The following is a 25158-nucleotide window of genomic DNA, read 5'->3' as shown; positions in this document are numbered from 1 at the left end:
TTTTCGAGGAGTTATAAGCTTGGAAAGACAGGGTGTCGAATAATTCACGCCTCCCATTTTGAAATGTCTATTAAAAAGTAAATAATTAATTTATGTACCAAAGTCTTATATATCATAAATTGAAGAGAAAAGTTCAATAAATAATATATTCAAATTTAAAACAACAAAAAAGAACTGTTTTTTTAGAAATTTACCTGTAAAGTCCGAAGTTTAAAACGTTTTTTTTTTTTTTTTTTTTTTTTAATGAAACCTTGGTCCTTGCTCTTTTGTGCTGCAGCGCACGCGCGTAGGCTACAGCATAAACGACGGCTTGCTTCACCAAGCAAACTGCCTTCTCACATGACGTACAAATCTTCCGTGGAAAATTTGAAATTAGATGAAAAAGAAATAAAGCAAGAAAAGAAAAGCACACCATGGGGTGGGGTGGGGATTTAATTTTTTTTTTTTTTTTTTTTGCCAGAACATAGAATTTTCTAATTTTCAAAAATATATTATAGCACTTTTTGGGTGGAAAGTTTAAAATTAGCTGAAAAAGAAATAAAAACAAGAAAAGGAAAGCACTCCAAGTTGGGGAGAGAGGAGGGGGGTAATTTGTTTTTTTTTCCTGGAAGAGAATTTTCAAATTTTCAAAAAGTAGCGCACCGACATTTACCATTTAGAACACCATTTAACATTTTTCGAAGATTTTACTGTTTACATTAGGAGCGCGAGCGGGGGGGGGGGGGGCGCTCCTAATGTAAACAGTAAAATCTTCGAAAAATGTTAAATGGTGTTCTAAATGGTAAATGTCGGTGCGTTACTTACGGAAAAACGATTAACTAAACTGCAGAAGCAGTGCACCTATTAAGCCACATAAGTTCTATAATTGAATCCCCCTCCCACAAAATAAAGAAAGAAAAACATAAAAATGTTTGGTGCTTAGGTTTTTGTAAACCGCATTAAAAACTACGTGAGACAAAAAAAAAAAAAAAAGCCCCCCCAATTTGTTGTACTTTTCTTTAATTGTAAGCAATTAAAAAATTGCTGTCCGTAATTTTTTGATTGATACGCCATGTGAGAAGGTAGTTTGCTTGGTGAAGCAAGCCGTCGTTTATGCTACAGCGCACGTGCGTAGCGTAAACGGGAGCTGCAAATAGTTGGTGGGTTCAGGGGTTAATACCATGCACACAATAAATTTGCCCCAAGTTTGACTATCAGATTCGTTGTCAGCGACCTCAATTACCTATAAGAAAAAAACAAAACAAATTAGAGTAAAAACCCGGTAAATATCCAGATACGCCGACCAGTGGTCGGCGTATCTGGATATTTACCAGTTTTTTTTTTTTTTTTTTTTTTTTTTTTACTTTATCTGAAAAAAAAAAAAAAAAAAAAAAAAAAAAAAAAAAAGAGGGTTGTTTACCCGTATAATTGTTAGGTGTAAGTACAATTTTTTTTGTTTAATTGTTTTTTTTTTTTTTTAACCGTTGTTATTTGCTGGCGGAAGAACTTTCTGGAGAGGAGGATATTTCCTTAGAAATTTTTTGCTTCGTTCGACTGTTGATCGGCCATCAACAGCAAAGAAAGAGGTGATGGGGCAGAGGAAATGGGAGGAGCTTTCAGAAATACTAGAGGGGGTACCCGGCGTTGCCAGAGTGTTTGGAGGTGTGTGTTGGTGTTTTTTTTGTGTGTAGATTAAAATAACCCTGTTAAAAAAATTAAAAAAAAAAAACGTTGGCCGGTTGTTTGGAGGTGTAAAAGAAAAAAAAAATGATTTTAGCATAAAGGTAGGCTTGAATCCCGAACGTTTGACGCAGAGGTGGAAAGGAAATAGGAAAAAAAAAAAAAAAAAACCTGCGACCTAACCATCTTGACTACGGGAACAGATGAATTGAGGAGTGTGTTAAGTTGACGTTTATAAACTGAAATTAGCAGGTGCGACAACGTCAAGTTGCGGAAGCCAGTTTGTTTTCCCCGCTATGCGGCGATCAAACAAACAAAACACAAAAAAAAACTAACGTAAGGCAAACGAACGATGAAAACAGAAAAACGAACACGTGAAAAATGGCTTAAATAAGCCTGTTTCGATCTTAAAATTTTAAAAATCGGTGAGTACCCGGGTGTTTTTGGGTGTCGCTAAGACTAAGCGAAGTATAAAAAAAAAAAAAAAAGCAGAAAAACGAACTTACATGAAAAATGGCTTAAATAACACTGGTTCAATATTTAAGTTTAAAAAATCGAAAAAAAAAAAAAAAAAAATCTCACACCACGATTCGAACCTAAAACATTTAGATAATGAACCAAGGCCTTAACCAACTGAGCTAACGCGACGTACATGAAATTTGTTTGGTTTTTCAACTATTTAAAGTAAATCAGGTCACGACGTCACGAGAGGACTGTTTTTATTCGGAAACGACTGTTGTACCTTCCAGAATATATTTTTATTATCATTGGAAGGAGGGTTTCAGCGTTTCGATTTAGGACAGTGACCCAAAACCCTCCTTGTCGGTGATATCATAGCCACCAAAGACCCAGAGTGGTTCGAAGATTCTCCCAACGTTACGTTTCCTCCGGTTGAATAAGGATTCGTCTATTTCTACAATGTGCCCTGCCCCTGTGAATCTGCCGGGGATTCCTCAAGGAATACTCCTGACAAATTTCCCTCGGAAAGTTCTTCCAATCCGTGTACGTGTGTTGGGATATAACACCGCATTCTCTCTTAATATTTTTTAGTGTCGCCATTTCAAAGGCCCATAAATAGATGATTTTCACTATAGTTGTCATATCCAAATTGAAACGTGCAAAAACGCTCCTGAGCACAATGACACCCACTGACAGGAAATTGTCTGCATCGACGTTTCCATTTGTTTTTCAATCATGCCTGCACAGATTTATTTCCATGGTTGTCATTTTTTTTTCTTTTCAGTAGTTACTTTCTTCTAATTCGATTGTCGTCTGCTTACAGTTAAAACTAAAGTCGGATTAGCGTTTCAACATTTGAACAACGCTCGGCGGACGCCGATGATTGCTGGTCTCGCCTGATCCGGGCTTTACGGGAAATCACGAGGATTTGGGTCAAATTATGCAAGAGTAACAAAAAATTGATTTTCTTGAACTAATGATATCATTATCATCAAAGTAACCATTATTTATTCAATATTTTCACACAAAAAATTATTGCAAAAAATATTTCATGTTAGGGTAACAAGGTAACATTTTTAGCGTAAATTTTACATGTAATATTTCAATATTTTCCTTGCACGCATGAACGTGTAAACATCAGCGTAAAAAAAAAAAAAAAATTTTCTATAATTTTGCAAAAGAAAAAAAAATTATCAGAAACAAAAGAAAAAGATTTTTTTAGGACCTGCCCCAGCGTAGTATAAACACCCCAACCACCCATGTTAAAAACGGCTTTCGGAATACCCCCCCCCCAATCTCCCCATGTTAAGAACTACTTTCGATGTTGGGGGAGGGGGTATTCCGAAAGCTGTTCTTAACATGGGGAGGATGGGGCGTTGATAATACGCGGGGGCACGTCGTGAAAATTTAACAAAAAAACTTTGTCGGACTTAACGATCCAGCCTCGTTTTGAGTTCGGGGTAAATGTGGGTTACTTCATACTTTGTGATCGGTGTAGGGGCAAAAAAAAAAAAAAATAAATAAATAACCCTTTCAACATTCTATGGAATAACCTCATAGAACTATTAATTTTTTTTTAATTCGGTAAATGTTTACTTTAACTACAACAGAATAATAAAATGTTTTGGTACTTGTACAGTTTAATCAAGACATTAAAAAAATGAAAATATCGAAAAAGGTTATATTGCACGTATCCGTTATGGAACGAAGTTCTCCGAAAAAAAAAAAAAAAAATTCACCTAATTTCATCAAGTAGTTTTTTTGTTTGTTTTTTTTTTTATAGCGAAAAAAAAAAAACAATTTGTTATGATGCCGAGCAAAAGGTTCGATTTTTATGAAGAAAAGCTAGTAATAAAGATGGGGAGGGAGTCTCGGCGTATTACATGGAATCATCTCCCATGGAGTGTTCAACAAATTCCATAATGGCTGACTTCAACCGTGCCTGGTGGCCGTGCTTAATGCTTTCTCATAAGAAAGTTTTTCCGCTGTAAAAAAAAAAAAAAAATACTCGAAATTAAATTATTTTTTTTTTTTTTTTTTTAGATCTTCAGTCCAAAACGGATGCGTACAACTTTTTTTTTTTTTTTTTTTTTTTTTTTTTTTTGATATTTTCATTTTTGAATGTCTTGATGAAACTGTACAAGCAAGTACCTTTTTTTTTTATAATTGATCCCCCCCTTCCCCCTCCCCCCAATGTTTGGTGCTTATGTTTTTGTAAACCGCACGTGAAAACTGTTTTAGATCATTTAAAATGTATTAAAAACTACTTAAGACAACCCCCCCCCCAAGTGCTATTTCTAAAAATTTCGTTTTAGACAACTTTTTCTAATTTTAAATTCTCCGATAATGAAAAAGAAATCGAAAATTCTGTTTAACAAAAACAAAAAAACAAAGTCTTTCCGACATCCCCCCTCCCACTTGGAGTGCTTTTCTTTTGTTTTTATTTCTTTTTTTATATAATTTTAAACTGTCCATGGAAGATTCGTACGCCATGTGAAAAGGCAGTTCGCTACGCGAAGGCACATTTAACAGCCATCGTTTATGCTACCGCACGCATGCGCGTAGCGTAAACGGAAGCTGTAAAATGGCGAAAAATAGTTTCTGGATTCAGAGGTTAATACCATACAAACGGTAAATTTGCGACGGGTTTGAATATCAGATTCGTTGTCAAGGAGGTTTGATTGACAGGTGGCCGCTTAATGAGGTCATCGCGGGAGCGTTATGATGACGGGGCAGTTTTTTGGCGCTTGTTTACTTTCTTTCATTGCGGGACCGTTTTTTCATTTACTGTGGGGCAGTTTGGGCTTCCCCAAGATGATGGGAGGGGGGCAACTCCCCATTGAAAGGGGATTGTCCAAACTTAATAGCAGTTGTTTGATATAAGGAAAAACCGCATTGATCAAAGCTGATTGCTTTTGGACATTCCTGCCGATCGCACTGGGAACGATGCAACAACTTTCGTATTAGTTTCGCTTTTATTATACGAAAAAGGCGAATCTACATGTGCTGATCAAAAAATGTTGAATATTTAGCTTTTGAAAGTCGGGCAAATTAAATACGCACGCGATCCCCGTTCGTAACTCATAGATATTATGATTTTGACGTGATATAAAAAGTTTTAAAAATGAGTGACAGCCTCAAGAAGCCGCCAAAAAAAATCCTTTTGCGGACATACACAAAAAGCGAACATACATACACATTTTCGCTTTTAGATACATAGATTATTCAATTAAAAATATCATAACTGTTGTACAATTAAAAAAAAAAAAAAAGTAAAATAAACTAGTACTCAAATTTTATTTTCTTCCAATCTAGTGTGCCCCTTTGAGGATAGATGTTTCCCACATTAAAAACCGACCTTGTATATCTCTTCGATTTAAATATTTGTCGATTTTACATTTTTCTACTTTTCAAAATAGAATTAACGTTTACAAAAGTAAGATTGTGAAAAAAATTTAAATCACCACATTCTGAGGATTTCTCCTTCACTGACAGAAGACAAAAAAATTATAGTATCAAAACACTAGCATTAATTGTATTTTGAAAAGTAATACAGCACAAATATTATATAATCGACAAATATTCAAAGACATAAAAATAAAATTAAAGATTTTTTAATATTCAAAGCAGACTATTATTAATGTACTGAGCTATGAACAAGTTATTCTTCCTTACCTTGTTTATAAAAAGGTGGAAATTTTTTTCAGTCATTGTTTTCATTTCAGCATTTCACATAGATGAAAACTTGGGTAATATGTAGAAACAAAATGGTCGCTGAGTTCTTAGAATGCATTGAACAAGTTTTTTAAATGATGTTTATGACAATGATTTTATGCAAATTGAAGACAAACAATATTCCAATTTGTCATGAAGCTGGCTGACAATTTCAAAACTATTCAGTAGATGTCCAAGCATCGGTTAATAGTCAATTCTTGGAAATATGAAATCTGTAATTCACCAAGTGCATTGAACTGTTATTCGCAATCAATTGATGGTTGAAGATGGAAATGATCAAAATATAGATTTCATCATTTAATACAAACATTTTTTTGGGGGGGGGGGGTGAAGTAAACTTATGATCAATTATCTATATAATTTATATGTAGAGTAAGGATTTTTCAGTTTTTACAGAACTATCACTTTTCTAGGCAGCTCTGTCTACACATTTCCAAAACTTGCTATAACATAAACTGCATAAGTACTGCAATTTGAAACTTTCAAGTCGATGTGGATTCCTGGCTAGAAAAGTGGCTTTTCATATTGGTTCAATAAAATTTGAAAACAAGTTAGTCGAAAGGCGACTTGTACAAAATTTTAATCACTGCATTTTTAAAAAAAAATTTTAATCACGTACATATTTTTGTTTTTATAGTTACTGAAAAAGTAAATAAAATAGAAAAAAATTACAGTAGAAATAAAATAAAAGCATTTTAAAAAAAATCAGAGTGTTCCTACCAAGCCGACTTTTGCCAAACTAAAATGTTTTAATTTATGTTTGAATAAAACAGGTTCAAATTCTGTAGAAGTACTAAAAGCAATAATTTACAAAAAATAATGCATCAATGTAAATATATTGGTAAAATAAAATGCAAAACAAGGCCATAGCTATTCTTTTCAGGAACCTAGGTTTCATTTTGTGGTTTCCTTTCGGTTGTCTTGTTAGCGGACTTTACCGAGTAGTAGCCATAGAACTGATTCATTCTCATTGTATGAGGGAGAAAAATACAAAAATTCATGCGAGTTTGTCGCAAGTGAATAAATTTAAATGAAACGTGTTTTGTTCCATTGGCAGCAGAGAAATTACCCTGAATGTTGCGCTAATGTTCTTACATACACTTGCCTTCCCACAGATTTTCGCTGACAAAAAAATAGATACTACACTTTAATGTCTGTGACTACTAAATTTGAAAGTAATTTCCATTCAATTTGAGGAAAATCATAAAATATTGCTTGACACCATTTCAAAACCCTTTAAAACTTTTTTTAATGCCACAAAGTACTTTTAATTTATTATTTGTTAACACGGCTGAACATGCCTACTTGTTATTTACACTAGTTTTCACAATTTTTTCCAAATATTTCAAAAATCGTTGTTCTTAGCCGAGTTTGGGGATGATGGGGGAGCAAAATTACTAATTTGGAAAGAGTGAAACTTTTATAGAATAGAGACTTCTTGTGTTCTAATTTTATTTCAACAAATGTAAAATCTAAACAATAAAGTCTAGCACTTTTTATGCCCGCCACCAATTATCAAAGACTTCTCTCATGTGACTCAACCAACCAATGACAATCATTTGAAATTAAAGAAAATCTATTTACTCTGAATATTTGCCAGTTTTAAAACATTTTTCTTTTTTTTTTTTTCTTTTCAAAAAAAAATTATCAGTGTAGTATCTGTTCTGAATACTGTACTTTGTTTTATGTATTAAGTCAGTGAAGGAGAATACTGATTTCACTAAAGTTGTTACGTTGAAGTTGAATTTACGAATTTACCTTAAACTGATTCCTATGACAAATGGAAGCTACTTTATCTTTTTATTTTGAAATTTTTTCCTTTTGCAAAATTTAAGATTAGATCATTTTTTTAATATTTGAATAAATAGGTAATCTGTAAAAGAAATTCAAGATTTTTATTTAATAATAATTTATTGTTGGAGGGAGCAGTTTTCTTTAAGTTTAACAAAAATTTAACATGTACTTTCATTATAGTAAATCAAGTGATAGTGGTGTTCCTTTTTCAATCATGTATATTATTTAGAGTAAAATAAATTGAAGCTAGCTAAGGGAGATGGATAACTTAAATTTACAACCCTTTTCTTGTCTTTTCTACTTGCAGGTTGTAAAAACCCAGACAGTGGTGTTGGAATCTATGCCTGTGACCCTGATGCATACACCACCTTTGCTGAAGTCCTTGATGCTGTCATCATGGACTACCACAAAATTGACAAAGTTGAGCATCCATCTCCCAGCTTTGGCGATGTCAATAACTTGGGTTTTGGTGATCTTGATCCAAGTGGACAATTGATTGTCTCCACCCGTGTCCGTGTCGGCAGGAGTCATGCCAGCTTTGGCTTCCCTCCCGTCCTCACCAAGGAGGTAATGTTCTCCAACTTTTTATTTTAATAAGATGTTAAGAGATCTTAGTTTCATAATTTTTTTTTTTTTAATGAAGAAAAGGCTGATTTCTGTCAAAAAGCCTTGCTTATTTTTTCTGTTACGATTTAGCTGTTTTATTTGTTTGCCTTTTCTTTCTTACTCCACTAGCTCCCCCCCCCTCCTCTTCCCATCCTGGCTATATTTCCTTTTCCCTCTCCTGACAGGTCTCTGAAAATTGAGTGTTAACTTCAAACATCTGACAACCTCTTGCCTCCCACTCGTCCATGATTTTACTTATTTTTTGTGCTTCTCTCTACACATATAGTGGGCCAGAAGCATATTTGCAATTGGCAACTTGTATCTGTTCTAAAAATAACTTCATATCTAGTAGCAAAGTTATTTTTTTAAGTTCTACATCTCCGACATTATATTTCTGATATTTTTATTTACCACCCTCCCAGGTTTCACTTTCTCTCTCAGAAGGGGTTTCAGGTTATTTGCCTGAAACACACCTACCAGAGAATGCACATGAGACTGTTCAGACATTTTTTTGTTGTTGGCCACAGCGTGCTTTGTGTGGCTTCGGTAAATAATATATAGAAGCTGTCTATCTGGTGTTGCCTAGGAGGCAGTGACATTTTATATCAGTTTCCTCTAAACTTATATTATGGTTGACAACTTAAAGTGAATTTTTCTGCTTGCTGATTTTTATTTTTAGATGATTATTTTAAAAGGATTTATATTAGCAGTTGTCTTGAGGCACCCCTACTGAGAAATGCTAACAGAGTTGCCCAACCAACTTTTATTATGGTGCTGACTTTTTAAATCCCACTTTCATAACTTTGTGTCAATCTTCCCACCACTGTGGGAAAAAGATAAAGAAAAAGAATATTCTTTAGGCTTGACTTTTTTTTTCTCTATCTCCCTAATAACCCTGAACTGTTTCTATATTATCACTACATAATGTCCATAAATTACAGAAGAAAAACTAAAACTAAGTCTGCAACTCCAATATTTACATAAAATAATCCCCAGCCTCTTAAATCCTATGGGTCAAATGGGTTTAAAAATTACTTCTAAATAGCTTAGTTCTATGTCAACCATTTTCTGCAAAAATATGATAAAAACAAGCTGTGTGTGTTACATGAAAAGGCGTGTTCCCTTTTTCATGTAATTAAAAATAAAGAGAATTAGTAAATGAAAATAAAATCAGAGAAAACGGGAATCGAACCCTGGAGATAAGTTTTAAAGAACAATAGGTTTTAAATGGAATGCCCAGTAAATTGTTGATTCTGATAAAATAAATATTAAATATAATTTTGGCTGGAATCTGTTCATTGTAGAAAGAATGTTAGATAAAAAATGGGTTAAATGAGTTAGATATGTAGGTTGAATTCCTTTGTGAGAACAACAAAGGAAAATGGGAAATCAGAATGTTTCGAAGCGTGCAGGTCATGTGAGTTGTGGTCACGTTGGCCGGACATGCATGGATTTCTCAATATAGGAAGTGAGAGTTAGTTAAGAGGAAGAAGTCAGAAGGGAGTCAGACGAGAGTCCGACCAGTTCGAATCTTGGCCCGTCTGGAAGCGAGAGGGTTTTAAACAGAGAAAGAAAATGTAAGAAACTTTGAATTCCTGGATGCAAAGCCATTGGCCGGTCAATTGAAGGAATAAATGATCATGTTTTTATAACTGCCGTCTCCTGTGCCCATCATTACATGAAAAAGGTATTGTCAATTTATATATAAGAACTATCCGAAATTCATCATCTAAAAAATGTATGTTTAGAAAGTATATGTCATTCTATTTATGTTATATAAACACTCCCCCCGTTCATACGAACTGTCAAAGCATAAATGCCAACCTATCGGTCTATCTATCTAGATATGAAAACACCTCTCAAAGCGTATTTATATGTAAGCACTCTCTTTGTATATACGCGTTAATGTCCACATCTCTTCTCTAACAATATGTTAATATCTCCATCTCTTCTTACAACATAAACATCTCTTACTCAACACTAATCTCTCATAAGACTCTCACAAAGAACAATACAAGAACTTTCATCATTGTAATAATAAGACAGTATGTATGTGACAGTATGTGCATGTAAGATGATGCCACAAAAAATAGTAAAGAAATGATGAATGTGAGAAGTGTGAAGGGCCAACATTGCCTTCACATTTTTGCCAAGTTTCAGATAAATCTAATGGATGGGGCAAAAGTTATGGGGTAAAAAGTGTCATTTTTTACAATTTGGGGGCAATTGTGACCCTTTTAAGCTCCTGGGAATGGCAAATCCCAGTGAAAATGGACAAACGGTGCAGTTTCGCGCCTTAAGACATGTATTCGTGATGCCTCCGTTCAGTCTCAAAAGACAAAGGATACCCCCTGTAGGGGCAGTTGGGCGTGTAATTGTGAGGCAAGGATTGCGCAATCTCCAACCACACCTCTTCTGAATCGGCACTGTTTGAGTCCAGTGGCAAGGAAAAATCCAGGATGACTGGAAACAATGCCGAGATAAGCGGAGAGCACATACGGCACCTGGAAATCCCAAATGGTCACCTATTTAGTACTGACCAGGTTCAACATTGCTTAACTTTGGTGATCCAGCGAGAACCGGTGTGTCTCCACCTGTGTCCGTTTCGGCAAGAGTCATGCCAGCTTTGCCATGTATATTTGAATTCAGAACCATGGAAAATCATTATATAACATACATATAAAATTTTTGAGTAATATGAAAAAAGAGCTCCAGAAAGGCATGTTTTTTTAGCCCTAAAAGTCCTAGAGGGATGCAAACCAGAATTTTGCCAGAGTCACCCATAAGAACAATGGCCATCACATTTTGGTCAAGTTTCAGGGAAATCTAATGGATGGATCAAACGCTATGGGGCAAAAAAAATGTGTCATTTCTGACCATTTTGGACCTCTTTTGAGCCCCTGAGGATGCCGAATCCCAGTGTAAATAGATAACCATGCAGTTTCAGGCCTTAACACGTGTATATTCGAGTTGACCACGAGTCAGACATAAAGTTTTTGTTGAGAAATATATAATAAAAAAAATTAAAAAAAAGAGCGACAAAAAGGGGCACTTTTAGCACTAGCAGAATTTTGCCAGGGTCACCCATACTGGATTTATATTAAGAACAATGGGATCCACATTTTGGCCAAGTTTCACAAAAATCTAATGGATGGATCAAAAGTTATGGGGCAAAACATGTCATTTTTGGCCTTTTTTTTTTTTTTTTATCTCTTGGGGACGCAACAGGAATTTTTGCAAAAAGATTTTTTTTACTGTGCACATCTATTTAATAAAATACAATTTGTACCAAAATTTCAGAAAAAAACTAATGGACGGTTTATCTGGCAATTGTCCGGACTAACGGATGCATGGACGGATGCCACTGAAAAATCAGGGGACAAAAAAAAATTTTTGACATAAGAGGTATTGAGATTTGGGAAAATCTTTTTAATCAGTTTTCAGTCAGAAATTTGGCTGTCAAGGAGTCAAAGTTCAACGATTTGACCTTTGAAACTCTACCAAACTCCTCCGCCAATTTTGGGTCTAAACACTTGAAATTTTAGATGTAGGTTACTTATGGATCAAACTTTTTAATTTGGTTTAAGCCTAAAACAAATGTTATGGGGGTCAAAATTTTTTAAAATTTGACCTCTGCAGTCTCTACCAAATTACTCAGCCAATTTTTGGTCTAAACTTTTGAAATTTTACATAAAGTGTATTCAGACATAGGGCAAGCTTTTTTAATCGGTTTTTGAACGAAAATTTGGCTGCCAAGGAGTTAAAGTTCTAAAGATTTTACTTTTGTAGTCTCTAGCAAACTATTCAACCAATTTTGGGTCTAAACATTTGAAATTTTACATTAAGGGTATTCAAACAAGCTTTTTAATCAGTTTTTGGGCGAAAATTTGGCTGCCAAGAGGTCAAAGTTGAAAGAGTTGACCTTTGCAGATTCTACCAAACTCCTCCGCCAATTTTGGGTCTAAACACTTGAAATTTTAGATGTAGGTTACCTGAACATGAGTCAAACATATATATATATATATATATATATATATATATATATACACACACACACACACTCACACAGATTTTGTTGATTTCTTTTTTTTTTTTCAACGATATTGGAGATCGGGTGTTTTTTTTGGGGGGTGGGGGTTTAATACAAAGTTATGAACAGTACCTAGGGCTCGAGCAAAGCTGGGCTGAACTGCTAGTAAGCAATAAAATTGAGAAATACTGAAATTTTGATTTGAATTTATTAAATTCAAACACTTTTTCTAACTAACATAAAAATCACTGACTTCTGGAGAAACTGAAATGCATTGTTCTTGTACCTTGTCATTTTTAATTTTAATAAAAAAAAAATGTAGAAATAGTATATAATAGATCTATAAGAAAAAATATTGAGGTCTTCAATTGAGGACAAAATCCTTTAAATTGTTGATCTCATCCTCTTCTAACTGACCTATTATAGTTGACATTTTGTAGTTTGAAGCAATTTTGTAACTTGGTTGATGCTATCTAGCTCATTGTTGAAAAATGGTTTCATTTTTAGAATCTTTCTGGGCGGATTAATTACTTCAAAGAAATTTAATTGGAGTACATTTTTTGTTAAGAAATTTTGTATAATATTTAGTGTATCAAAACAAACACTTTTTTTTTTTTTTTTTTTTTTAAGCTGGCATTACTCTTTACAAAAGTGGATAAGGTTAGAACGGAATTATTAGGTGACCTGTGACACATTAGGTCACAAATACTATTTTTTCCACTTAGATTTAATTTAGAAATGTATAAACTGCAATATGTTTTTTAAACAATTAATCTCTTTACTTCTATATTATCCGTACAAGCAAAGATTCCGATTATTTTACATACTAGTTTTCTTTGTTTCTGAAGTTTAGAGATGAGGATTGATTATTCGGACTACTGTTATTTTCACATTGTGGTTAATGCAGCCTTTAACTTTTTAAAGTGTATCTTGCCGAATGTGGGATTTTTCAACAGAAAGATTCCTAAGTTCAACAAAATACACCTGAAGATATTTGGAGGTTACATCAACCGAAACGTGAAAATAGCACTCAAGATGAGAACAGTTGTTTGAAGAATCCAAATGATATGAAGACCTGTTTTCTTTCTCTTGATGCTCAGAGATAGAAATATGAGAGAGTAGTTGAACTGATATTGTGATTGGTTGATTTTGTTGTACAGCATATCAACCCTTTTCGGGCTATTTAATGCTGGAACTAGTTAGTTTTGTAAAAAAAAATTTACGCCTCAAATTCTTTATATCTTCAAATATTTATTCATGGTGGTTGGTTTGGTTGTTTTGCAGAGGAAAATTTTTATTTTTGACTTCAAAAAATGATTGAGTTTTAGGTAGGGAAAACAATTTTTAGGTTAGGAAATCTTCAGACAGCTTAACTTAGTTGGTGGCAGTAGTATCAATATAGATAACTAATAGATGACCGATTTGTTCATTTAATTAGAAATGATGGTTAATTAGAATAATTAAACTTTTATTTTTTTACAAACATAACTCAATCCCAGGATTAAATTATATTTAACATGTTATTGAAGTATACACAAAAAGCACCTTACGGAAACAATTGTTGATTAATTTACATTTAATATAATAAATTATTTTTAGTTGACATAATTATTTATCTTGAAAAAATAAAAATGTGTTTCTTCTCTTGTAGGATCGTGTCCAGATGGAGAAGGTTTCAGTTGAAGCTCTGAAATCCTTGGAAGGTGAATTGTCTGGTAAATACCATCCTCTCGCAGGAATGGACTCCGCTACTCAAATGCAGCTGACTGCTGACCATTTTCTCTTCAACGACTCTGATAGGTAAGTTCTCAAATGAAATTACATCATCATCAGTAACAATTTCTCAGTTAATTCAGTCATAAGTCATCAATGCTTTGACACATTTAGTAGTATAGTAGGTAATTGGATAGAAGGCAAAAATATGATTGATTAATCTGATATCAGAGGTAAAAAAATTGTCTTGTATATTTATGATGATAAACTATCCCCTCTTCAATGAGAAGGTAATGCCTGGGAGGATGGTATCATTACAACAGAACAGGTACCAAAGGAGGAGGTAATGCCTGGGAGAGTGTTCTTATAACAAAATAACAGACACTAACATCTTGCCAAAGAAAAGGAGAATTGAGCATTAAAAATAGTACAATTATTAGAATTGTATAGATTCAACTACAAACAAACAAATACAAATTTCTATTAACAGTAGAATTACAATCATAATATATACCCATATATGGTTAGGTATATGTACATATTTCTATGTACGGGATAATATCCTAAACTAATGAACAAATCTGTTTTTTGGAATATATATTCTAGGTAACACAATAAGTAATATTAATTTGATGTTATTAAGATACAAAATACTTTAACTTTAGCCATTTTTAAGATGAATTCTCCCAAAATTAAATTGTCATCCTGTCGATTAAAGCAGTAGAATTTTGTATATATATATTTCATTGGAGTGACATTCAATTTATTGAATTAAATATCTAGTTAATAGTATCTTTATGGTAAGAAAACAGGAAATATTTGTTGTAAAAAGAATTGTTACAATTTTAAATAAAAGATTTTCATTTAATTTAAAGAATATTTAGTTGACAGATTTTTTTCTTATTTTAGAAAGCACCATGGAAATTCCAAAGTTATTACCTTCTAAGTTACCCATTGAAATTTAAATAGTTTTAATCAGGAAAAGGTTTGTAAAACCAGTTAAACGTCAAACAAAATTCAAAATTAGCACGTTTCTGCTCTTTTACACAATATTTTTCAAATAAACATTAACAATTATTTTTCTACTTAGACACTAGCATTTCATACTTCTGCAATCATTAGTGTGGGAAGTGATAATTACTGCTGGTCAAGAGTTTCAAACTCAGTCACAAAGACATTCTAGACTTTGTAGGCTAGCTCAAGGCCACCAGCGATTAACACAAAAATTGAAGGAAATTAAATATCTAAAAATGTCATGTCAATGGACATTCATAGTAAATAGTCATGGTTCAACAACCAAAAGTCTGAATTTTCCATTCACGCTAAAGTTGACAGCTTTTTTCTTAATTGCATTTATTTTCTTAAAGGAGCTTCTATGACTGCAATATTTTAAACTAAATATTTTTATACTATGTACAAACACTACTGTTTCATGCTTCCATATCAGTGTAGAAAGTGATAATTATTGCTGATCAAAAGATTCAGACCTAATCACAGTGTGTGTGTGTGTGTGTGTGTATATATATATATATATATATATATATGTAAAATGATTCGAAGATAAAATATTAAATTTTAGACTGAATGAAAATGTTAGTATATGGAATAGTAACTAAGCATGGCAATAGATTAATAATTAATATGGGTACAAACATAATCAAATTGAACTACTAAGTCCATTAAAAGAAAATGGTTATATAACCACAACCAGTAATACTATTTAACCTGGTAGTTGAAAAGACTCAAATATATATTTGATATAAATTAAATTTATGCCAAATGAAAATTGTTAAACAAATTGACTGAAATATTCTGGTTTAATTTTAGTATATGTGTGAACTATTGATGGAATAATGGGTAAATATGAAAACAGATCAGTAAAAAATAACACAAACACATTAGTAAAGCTGAGCTAAGATATTTTAGTCGATTAGTTATGGCACAAACTCTCATTTAAGAATTTAAGTATTAGATTCCATTGATTTAATGCATTCGACAGTAATTAAAAAAACATTTCCTGCATTTCAAATTTTAAAATCTCTTCAGCTAAAGCCTTAGATTTTAGGCATTTTTTAGAATCAAAATCATGTGATGGATTTTGATCAAAATTGAAATAAGGATTTGTTAGTAGATTAAGTATTGTTTTGATTTTTAATCTTAGTAACAGGACACAAAAGTGGTACAAAACCGCTCTGTTCTTGCCTATCCTAGAACAGGATGCTACAACATAAAATAAGCTAAAAATTGTGCACAAGAACTAGTTTTTTGTTTTTATAGCTATTTAAAAAAAATATTGTTACAATTAAAGCAACAACTAAGATTAATAATCCCAATCATTTATTGGCAAACATTTAAATGCATTTGATTACATTGAGTGAAGCTTTGTACTTCATTAAGATTTATAAAAAAAAAACAAAAAAAAACAAAAAAAAAACAGACATAATACCATGTAATTTGCACACATTTCTATATCTAACATCTACAAATGTCATACTAAGTCCCTTAATCTTTCTTCCCTCCATACACCACCTTGCACTATATGAACAAACAGTTGGAAAAGAAAATGTGACCAGTCACATCATCTAGTATTAAGTAGTCAGAATCTGACATACACATCTAACATACATGTACTCAAAGTAGAAGCTGCACATGTGCACCTCCTTTCAGTCAAGCATTCTAATAGACTATGATTTAAAAAAAAAAACTCACAAGAAATACTCAAACCTTGCTGTTTGAAAATCTGCCCTTATCACAAATAGATCACCTGGAATTTTTGTTGGCATGCATTAAAATAAAAATAAGAAAAACCTGTTTCTGAATTAATACCAAAAAATGGAAACCATGTTCTTTTCATTACATAAGAACATAGCACTTTGAATTCTAACCACTATGGTTTATCAGAAAAAAAAAAAAAAAAACATTTTTTGCACCATTCACCAATCAAGATAACAGTTGTCTGAACAATCCAAATTATACAAAAACTTGTCTCTTTCAGGTTTTTGAAGGCTGCTAGTGGCTACGACGATTGGCCCACTGGCAGAGGAATTTACTTCAATAACGACAAGACCTTCTTGTGCTGGGTGAATGAGGAAGATCATCTTAGATTGATCTCCATGCAAAAGGGAGGCAACCTTGCTGAAGTTTACAAGAGGTTGGTCAAAGTAAGTGAGCTTTTATTTTTCTGTTTATTTTTTTTATTCATTTTTTTTTTTTTTTTTTAAGATTTTCAGTTAAATACAATTATATTGTTTAGTCATTAGATAAATTGGATGAAATTGTTATATAGCTATAATTTTATTAAGCTAATGTTTTACTTTCTATAAAATTATTGGGTCTAAAGAGTTTTAAAACTTTTTCCATTCGACAATTTAAATACCTTCAAAAAGGTATATCTGATCTGATTTTTTTATTTACATAACAGTCAATGAATATAAGCGGCATTCAGAAGAGATGTGAACACACTGATTGCAGTTTCATTAATAGATTTATTCATTTCTGTTATATCTTTTCATTTTGGTGATATTTGAATTTTTTTTTTTTTTTTTTAATTTTTTTTTTTATTATTGGTAGGGTCCTACATAGTGTAACTACTTTTCTATTAAAAGTTTGAACGTTACCAAAATTATCCATGTAATCAAATACTTCAGAAGTGATTCTTGGATTCTTGTTAGTTTCTATTTTGTGAAAAAGATTGGTTATAAGTGAATTATCGAAAGACAATGTAGAATCAAATATTTAGTTGCTTGGAACAAAATCTACACAAAAAAAATCAAATTAGTAAATAGCACAGATCCACTCTATTTTGGTTAATGTATAATAACAATTTAACAAATTTGGTATAAATTTTATGTAGACGACATTAAAAGTAGCCATTTCCAAAATATGTATATTTAAAAAAAAAATTACATCCAAAGGATTCATGTTAGTTTAGATATTAATGGCCTCTGTTCCCCCCCCCCCTTAATTTCTTTTCAACCATTTTTCTGAAGTTTTTGAAGTAAATAAATGATGCAAAAAAGACGGTTCTTTACTTTAGTTGACAAAATTGCTTTCTTTCACTTCAACATTTTCATGTAACTTTTTTTCATTTTACCAATTATGGTTAGCAATCTTACCGGCTACTCTCTTTGGCCTTTTGGCCAAAATCAAAGTGTAGTATCTGTTCTTCAGATGCGGCATTTCCATTTCTTGTTCTCTTTCAGTGGAGGAGAAATCCTTCACGACTGAGACAATTTTTTTTGTACCTTTTCTCCACGTTAAAAAACGACCCTGGTATTTAACTGTCCCGTGGGGAGACATTGTAAATAGGTACTATCTATCTTTTGACAATTATCTTCCATTTTTGTCGTACATGCATAATGTATAGATGAAATATGCTGCAAAGTGCTTACGAGAAGGAAAGAGGATTCATATATGAGTGGGATTTTATTTTTTTAATAAGATAAAATTAAAATCTATTTTTGTTAACTGAAATGACTTTTCCACCTTACTCCGAAGTTATGATTGGGTACTAATAAATTCGGATATGTAGATTTCTTTTCAAGAGAGGGAGAAAAAAAATATTAATAATGTTTTTTGTTTTTTGTTTTTAAGGCTATTGAGCAGATGGAGAAGAAGTTGACCTTTGCTAAGAAGGACAACATGGGTTATCTTACTTTCTGCCCTAGCAACTTGGGTACTACCATGAGAGCTAGTGTGCATATCAGGATCCCCAAAGTTTCACAGATGCCTGACTTTAAGGAAATCTGCGACAAGTTCAATCTCCAAGCCAGAGGTGAGTAAATTAAATATTACCCCCCCCCTCTCTTTTGTAGCATTGGCTTCATTTATCTGTATTGTCAAACTTTTTCTTGCTACAAAAAAATTACTAATGATTCCTCCATTGTTTACAGGTATCCATGGTGAACACACAGAAAGTGTTGGTGGTGTCTATGATATCTCCAACAAACGTAGGATGGGTCTTACAGAGTTTGAGGCTGTGACAGAAATGATGAGAGGAGTCAACGAGATCATCCGTTTGGAAAAGAGCTAAACCTGAACTAAGAACTATATATGATTTAACCAAAGAACTCCATGATGATTTAAGAACAAACATCTGGGATAAACATGTATAATTTTTAAGTTCACCTAATAGAAATCTTACAATTTCCCCAGATTGGCTTTAGATTCTGTTAAATGCTTCTACCAAAAAGAGATGAAAATAAAAAGTTGAAAACCCTGATTTGACTTGGTTTCTTTTTTTTGTTGTTTGTTTAAATCAATTTCTATTTCATTTATTTGTTCCACTATTTTTTTAAAAATTGATAAACTGATTGATCTTAAATTCTTTCTGCTTTATTTCTATAACAAGATTTGTGCCCTGGACAATGCCGGTGGCCTGTGACGATATTGTTAGATTGAAAAAAAAAAAAAAAAAAAGAAAAGAAATCTGCAAATGTGTTAGACATAATGCAAAATGTAATTCTTCCCAACAATGGAGATATATTGAATAACACTTGTGACCTGTGATCCTGCTAAAATTGTTTATACATAGGGTCACCGAAGTCAATAAACACCATGATGGATGACTGTCAAAAAGTAGAGTCTGAGAACACTGGCATATCTCTGAATTGGAAAAGAGAGGTTGTAATTTCTGTATGCAAAGGGGAAGAACAAGTCGCAGAAAGTATCAGCAAAAGCAAAGAAAAAATTTGCTTGCTTGAGTAATCCGTGTCGTGCCGAGATAGCCCCTGGATTTGGGGTTGCTGTCGCTATCTAAAATTGTCTAGAACTTGAATACTTAAAAACCAAAAAGCCAATTTAAAAAACACTTTAGAAAGTATAATTATGCATTTTTTTCCCCCCTCACCTCAATATTTTAACATTTATTCAAAGAATTATTTTTATACAAAAAAGGAATAATCGCTTAAAAAGAATGACTTCTGCTTTTCATTGATACAACTGATGAGTAATGCCGGAAGAGTACTTTCATGATCTACACAACGTGGACAGAGTGATATTCTGAGAAAACAAGACTCTTCAATATCTGCAGTCTTCATCAGTGTGACAACATTTATGTGAGCACTTAGATTCTTGGTATGTCACCACAAAAAGTAGAAAAGATGTTATGCACTAGCAAGGGAGGGGGGCACATCTTTGCTGGTTGTAAAATACGCTTAAATATATTTTAATTCATACAGATTTTGTATTTATTATTACAGAGATAATTCTGTATTGAATCTTTTATTGTACTTAATATCTACTGATTTCAAAAGTTAAAAAAAAATGATTTGGATGCCTTCAGCTAGAATTGAAATCCAAACATTTAGTGCTCTAGCCATATTCCCTACTGTTTGGGTTAACCCAACAGATAAGAAAGACTTAAAATTAAAGCTGCGATTGAATTTGTGCACGTGCAAAACTAATAGAAATAAATGAACATTTTGCATCTCAACTTGTCGGCATATTTCTGTACATGTTATTCATCCATCTAAAGATTTCATTTGTTATAAACCATCCTTTGTGTATGATTACTATTTCCTGTTAATTTCAATGTTATGTGACCAGTAGTTTAAGAGTTTATCAGTTAAATATTTACACACATGTTTTATTTATATAGATAATATAAAAGTAGAAACTGATCTAATTTACATGTATTTACAAACTTACTGTGAATTAGCTGAAGAGCGTCATCTGTCTCTAAATTCTCCCAAACATTAAAAGCTTTTGAAGTGCTTTCAATCAGTATACAGCAAGAGTTAATTGCAAATTTCAGCTAAATCAGACTAGACAATGATTTTTTTTTTTTTTTTTTATCTCAATCTCAGAACTAACGAATAGTTATTAAAATATGTGAAACGGATGTTAATTCACTGCTTTAATATAATAGATATCTGTGTGGATTAAGAATTTATTCAGACCACATTAGTTTTGATCTGACTAAATTAGCAAAGATTCTTAATATAAACAAGTGATTTTTGACAATCTTACTTTTTTTTTTATATATATATATGAAAGCCTGGTCTTTGTAATTCCAAATCTGGCAAATACCATGATTTTTCTGCTCTTTACACAAATGAATAAAAAATCAAACTACGCAAATCAGATTGCAAGCAATGCTTCCATCTATACAGCTCAACTATAAGCTAGAAACGATTAATGGCCTATGAAAATACATCATTTTTCAGACGTTTAATCTGATAGTGATGAGGGAAAATTAAAAATCATCCTTACATGCATAAAATATTGGGATTCGAACCTTCACAAATCGGGTAGTACTGGCATGACTTTCCAACCATGTAGACATCAAAATGGTTGACGTACTTGCAAAAGAAGCAACAAAAATGACAAGCCTCTCAATATACGGACTAGAAAACAAGTCTTACAATACATGAAAAAATAAAAATGGCAAACTATTAGATATGTTCGTAAACAACAAATATGAGTGTTAACCAATGATTGGAAGAGAAGACTTCTTTGCAACTTCAATTAAGCAGTCAAAATCATACATATTAAATCATAACACATCAAGTACAAATTTTATTTTCTACTGGCGACTACATTCTCATTGATAGTAAAACTGAAAATAATTATTGTAAAATTAAAACTAAATATTATTTGTGTCTATTCCACGTCCATTTTTGGTGAGCTGTCCATGTAAATGATCAATTACCATCATTACTGATCATCATAGTGTTTACTCAATAACACTTCTTGAGTGGTCTGACTTCTAAGTAAAATAAAAAATAAAAAAAAATTGTTATAATAGCAAAATTCGCTAATTGAAATATTGAATTTCAAGTAAAACCAATAATATTTACTTAATTGTCATGTCGAATTTAGTAACATATCCAAAAATTACAAAAAAACGATAAGATAGAAAATTAATTATGAAGATAGTTTTCAAAATAACTTTCAAGTTTATACATAATTAAACAGCATCGTCAGGGGAAGTAACTCAGTTCTTATAGTTACAATTAATGGCAGATCATCTATTTGTCAAAGTAGAATTTTCATGTAATAATGATTCAGTAATATGTAACTAATTGTGGCATGACAATTTAGTAAATACCATTGGAGTTTTTAATGAAAATTCATTTTTTAGATTGTCAAATTTCGCTACTATAACGAAAATATGAGAATGATACCATGGATGCGAATCTTAAAGACCGACTTAATTTTGATGACTTCAGAAGATTAAAACTGGACTGTATATGGAAATGTGTCCAGAATAAGAGATTTTGTTAGTATAGTCACATTAAAAGGATGGACAGGAGTTCTTTGTTTAGTAATTACAGAACAGTTGAAGTAGGAGGAAGTGAGAAGGTTGAACATAAGAGAAAGAGGGATAAATGAAGACCTAGCCAGAGACCAGTCATGTTGGAAATCAATTTCTAAAATCAGTTCAACATGCTAGCATGTAAAATGGGCATTAAATCGAATATGTTGAGGAGTTTTATTTAAATAGATATTGTATTGCGTCCTATAAATTACCTTTATATGCACTAAACCAGAGGTCTCCAAACTACAGCCTGGGAACCAGAACCGGCCTGCCAAAGTCTTTAATCTGGCCCACAGAGCTCTTATGGAAAACGTAAAAATGTTCAGGAAAAATTTAAAAAGTGAAAATGTGTGAAAATAGTGTAGTGATTTTGATTTTTATTCATGAAATGATTTAAAAAAATGAGGTATGGGAGAACCAATTTCACTAAAAAGCAAAACTAACGGGCACAACAGTATAAAATATGCCTGGGTTATGTTTTTTTTCTCTTTTTTTTTTTTTTAGGCCCGTGTAGCTCTAAAAAGTCAGCAATATGCCCCCCTCCTTCAAAAACTTTGGGGACCCCCTACACTAAACAATGTTTAAAGAACACTATATTAACCTTTTATTAAATGCTATCATAGCTACCCGGTGTTGCCTAGGCCAAAATTTAATATATTTCTATTTTCCAATTTTTTTTTTTTTTATACATACTGTTTTTTTTGCCCCAAGCAAGGCATAGAGCCACTTAGTCATGAGGGGGCTACTATTTGGGACTAGATTTGCAAGAATATTATTTAGGGAGTTGGGCAGCGAGGTCTGTGTACATTACACTTGAATTTCTGCATGTCAGTACAGTCAGGGAAGCAGAAGCACACAGAAAAAGCTATTTGAGTAGAAGGCTTTACAGCATCTAAGGATCTCTAGATTGTAGGGGTGGAATTTTGCTGCTTGTCAGGTTTGTTGAGGTATTGTCATTGAAGGGGTACTCGTGCTTTGAGTTCATCAGAGCACTTGCCCGTTGAAGTACTTGTAAAACAGGCAAAAGGATGCCACGTTTCGGTGATGGGACAGAGGTTGGAGTTTAGTTGATAACGCTGGACTTATCAGGTTGACTTTTTTTTTTTTTTTTAACCCTGTCTAGAAGCGATAGATTAGTGGCAACAATACTCCATGCATGGGCAAACAGTGGTCTTGTAGAGATATAGGATACCCTCGGGTGTGAGTAACCTTTTAGCACCAATTCCCCTGGTCTCTCCTCCTCCTTTGCCTTGACTATATCTCTTTCTGGATTAGACAACTTGTTTTATAGATTCCTTAGAGAAGGAGTCGGCATAAGTAAATTAAGTCCTTGATTTAGAAAAAAAAAAAAAAGTTACTTTCCATTAATTAGTACATAATCTGTGGAAAACTGACCAATCCCCATCTCATGACAAAATCTGCAACAATTTAGGGTCAAAGAATAAATATTTTTCTAAATTTTAGATATTATTCATCGAAGGCAACGCTGATCAAAAATATACCAACTTTGTGGTTCTTTGGTTTTATTTTTAGCTGGACATACATACATACATACTACTGCCTTTATATCATAAATAAATATGTAAACTTGTTCTTTCAATGCTTGGTTATGTCTGGCCTTGATATTTACAAAAAATTTTATATTCTTTACACTTCAAATAATCTAAATAAGGAAACTGAATATCACTGATTTTTATATTATTTGGAATCTTTGAACTATTGTTCTCATTTGGAGTGTCATTTTCACAAGATGAGAACAGTAGTCTGAAGGTTCCAAATCTGAATAACGAAGCCTCATCTAAAAAATTCAGAAATTTAATATCACTGATTTTGTTTTTACTAATTTATATTTTAATATAGTAAACAGAATTTACTTTTATTTCTATTAATTAAACCCATTGAAATTAAACAATCAGAAACTAAAAGATCAATATTTTAATTCTAGTCATAATTTTAAAAAAGTGGGGTGGGGGCAGGTGAAAAATCTAGACAAGAAGACATAAGGAGAGAAAAGAGCGCAACTTGTGACATGCTTATTAGATTTATAGAGGAGGTTTACAAAGGTTAAAAGCAACATATCTGATCTTAAATGGAATACGTACATCAAATCTGTTGCCAAGGCCGCTGAAAAAATGGTCGGATCCTTCTATCGATCTAGTAGATATCTCACTGCTGATGCAATTCTTTATCTATATAAGAGCCAGATACGTCCAAGGATGGAATACTGTTGCCACATCTGGGCAGGAGCTGCTAGAAAGGACTTGTCCTGCCTTGATAGAGTTCAAAATAGGCTTTGTAGCCTTGTAGGAAATGTCCATTTCTCTTCCCTGGAACCTCTATCTCACAGAAGAGATGTTGCAAGTTTGTCTCTGCTTTATCGTTATTTTCATGGAAAGTGTTTGACTGAACTTCAATCTATGGTTCCCCCCCTCGCCAAACTTTCACAAGAAACACTTGTCTAGCTGAAAACACTATCAATAATTCCCCCCATTCTTTATCTGTGCCTAAACCTAAACATAGATTCCATGAACAAAGCTTCTTTCTTAGAACTGCACGCCTGTGGAATTGTCTTCTGTTTTCCTGCTTTCCAGCTGACTACAATATGGTTGTCTTCAAGTCCAAAGTAAACAAGTTTCTGATGAGCCGTTCCACTTAAGTTAACAAATTTACCAAACTTCCATTACTATCGATTACTATATTGTCCTTTTGACTACTGTACATTCTTTAACCCTTTCCTTGAGTGACCTCTCGGCCTTGATAAGTGGTGACGCCTATGCAAAAAAAAATATAATGGAGGTCCTAAGTAATTCGCAAATGTATTTTTCAGTCACCCACACTGAGGATTGAACCTTCAACCAAGGACCTGTGCCGCAGTGGTTGAAGTAGTGGGAAAAATCAATTG

At 32.8% G+C, this 25158-nt stretch overlaps 1 protein-coding gene and 1 pseudogene across 2 annotated transcripts in view; both read left to right on the top strand.

The window, feature by feature from the left end:
• LOC145239753 (arginine kinase Oct f 2-like) overlaps positions 1-19217 on the top strand; it is a 56069-nt gene extending 36852 nt beyond the window's left edge. For both annotated transcript variants that reach the window (XM_080103160.1, XM_080103161.1), the window contains exons 2-6: positions 7955-8214; positions 13935-14083; positions 16992-17157; positions 18590-18770; positions 18889-19217. In XM_080103160.1, the coding sequence (XP_079959286.1) occupies positions 7955-8214; positions 13935-14083; positions 16992-17157; positions 18590-18770; positions 18889-19028 (896 nt within the window). In that variant the 3' untranslated portion in view covers positions 19029-19217. The remainder of the gene's footprint in view (positions 1-7954; positions 8215-13934; positions 14084-16991; positions 17158-18589; positions 18771-18888) is intronic.
• On the top strand, positions 18116-18333 carry LOC145240490 (U2 spliceosomal RNA; annotated as a pseudogene).
• Positions 19218-25158: the final 5941 nt, after the last annotated feature.

The sequence above is a fragment of the Euprymna scolopes genome, chromosome 19 (genome assembly GCF_053919585.1).
Source record: "Euprymna scolopes isolate OS-2025 chromosome 19, ASM5391958v1, whole genome shotgun sequence".
Lineage (NCBI taxonomy): Eukaryota > Metazoa > Mollusca > Cephalopoda > Sepiida > Sepiolidae > Euprymna > Euprymna scolopes.
The sequence above is the reverse complement of the archived record's forward strand: the minus strand, read 5'-3'. Positions and strand labels throughout refer to the sequence as shown.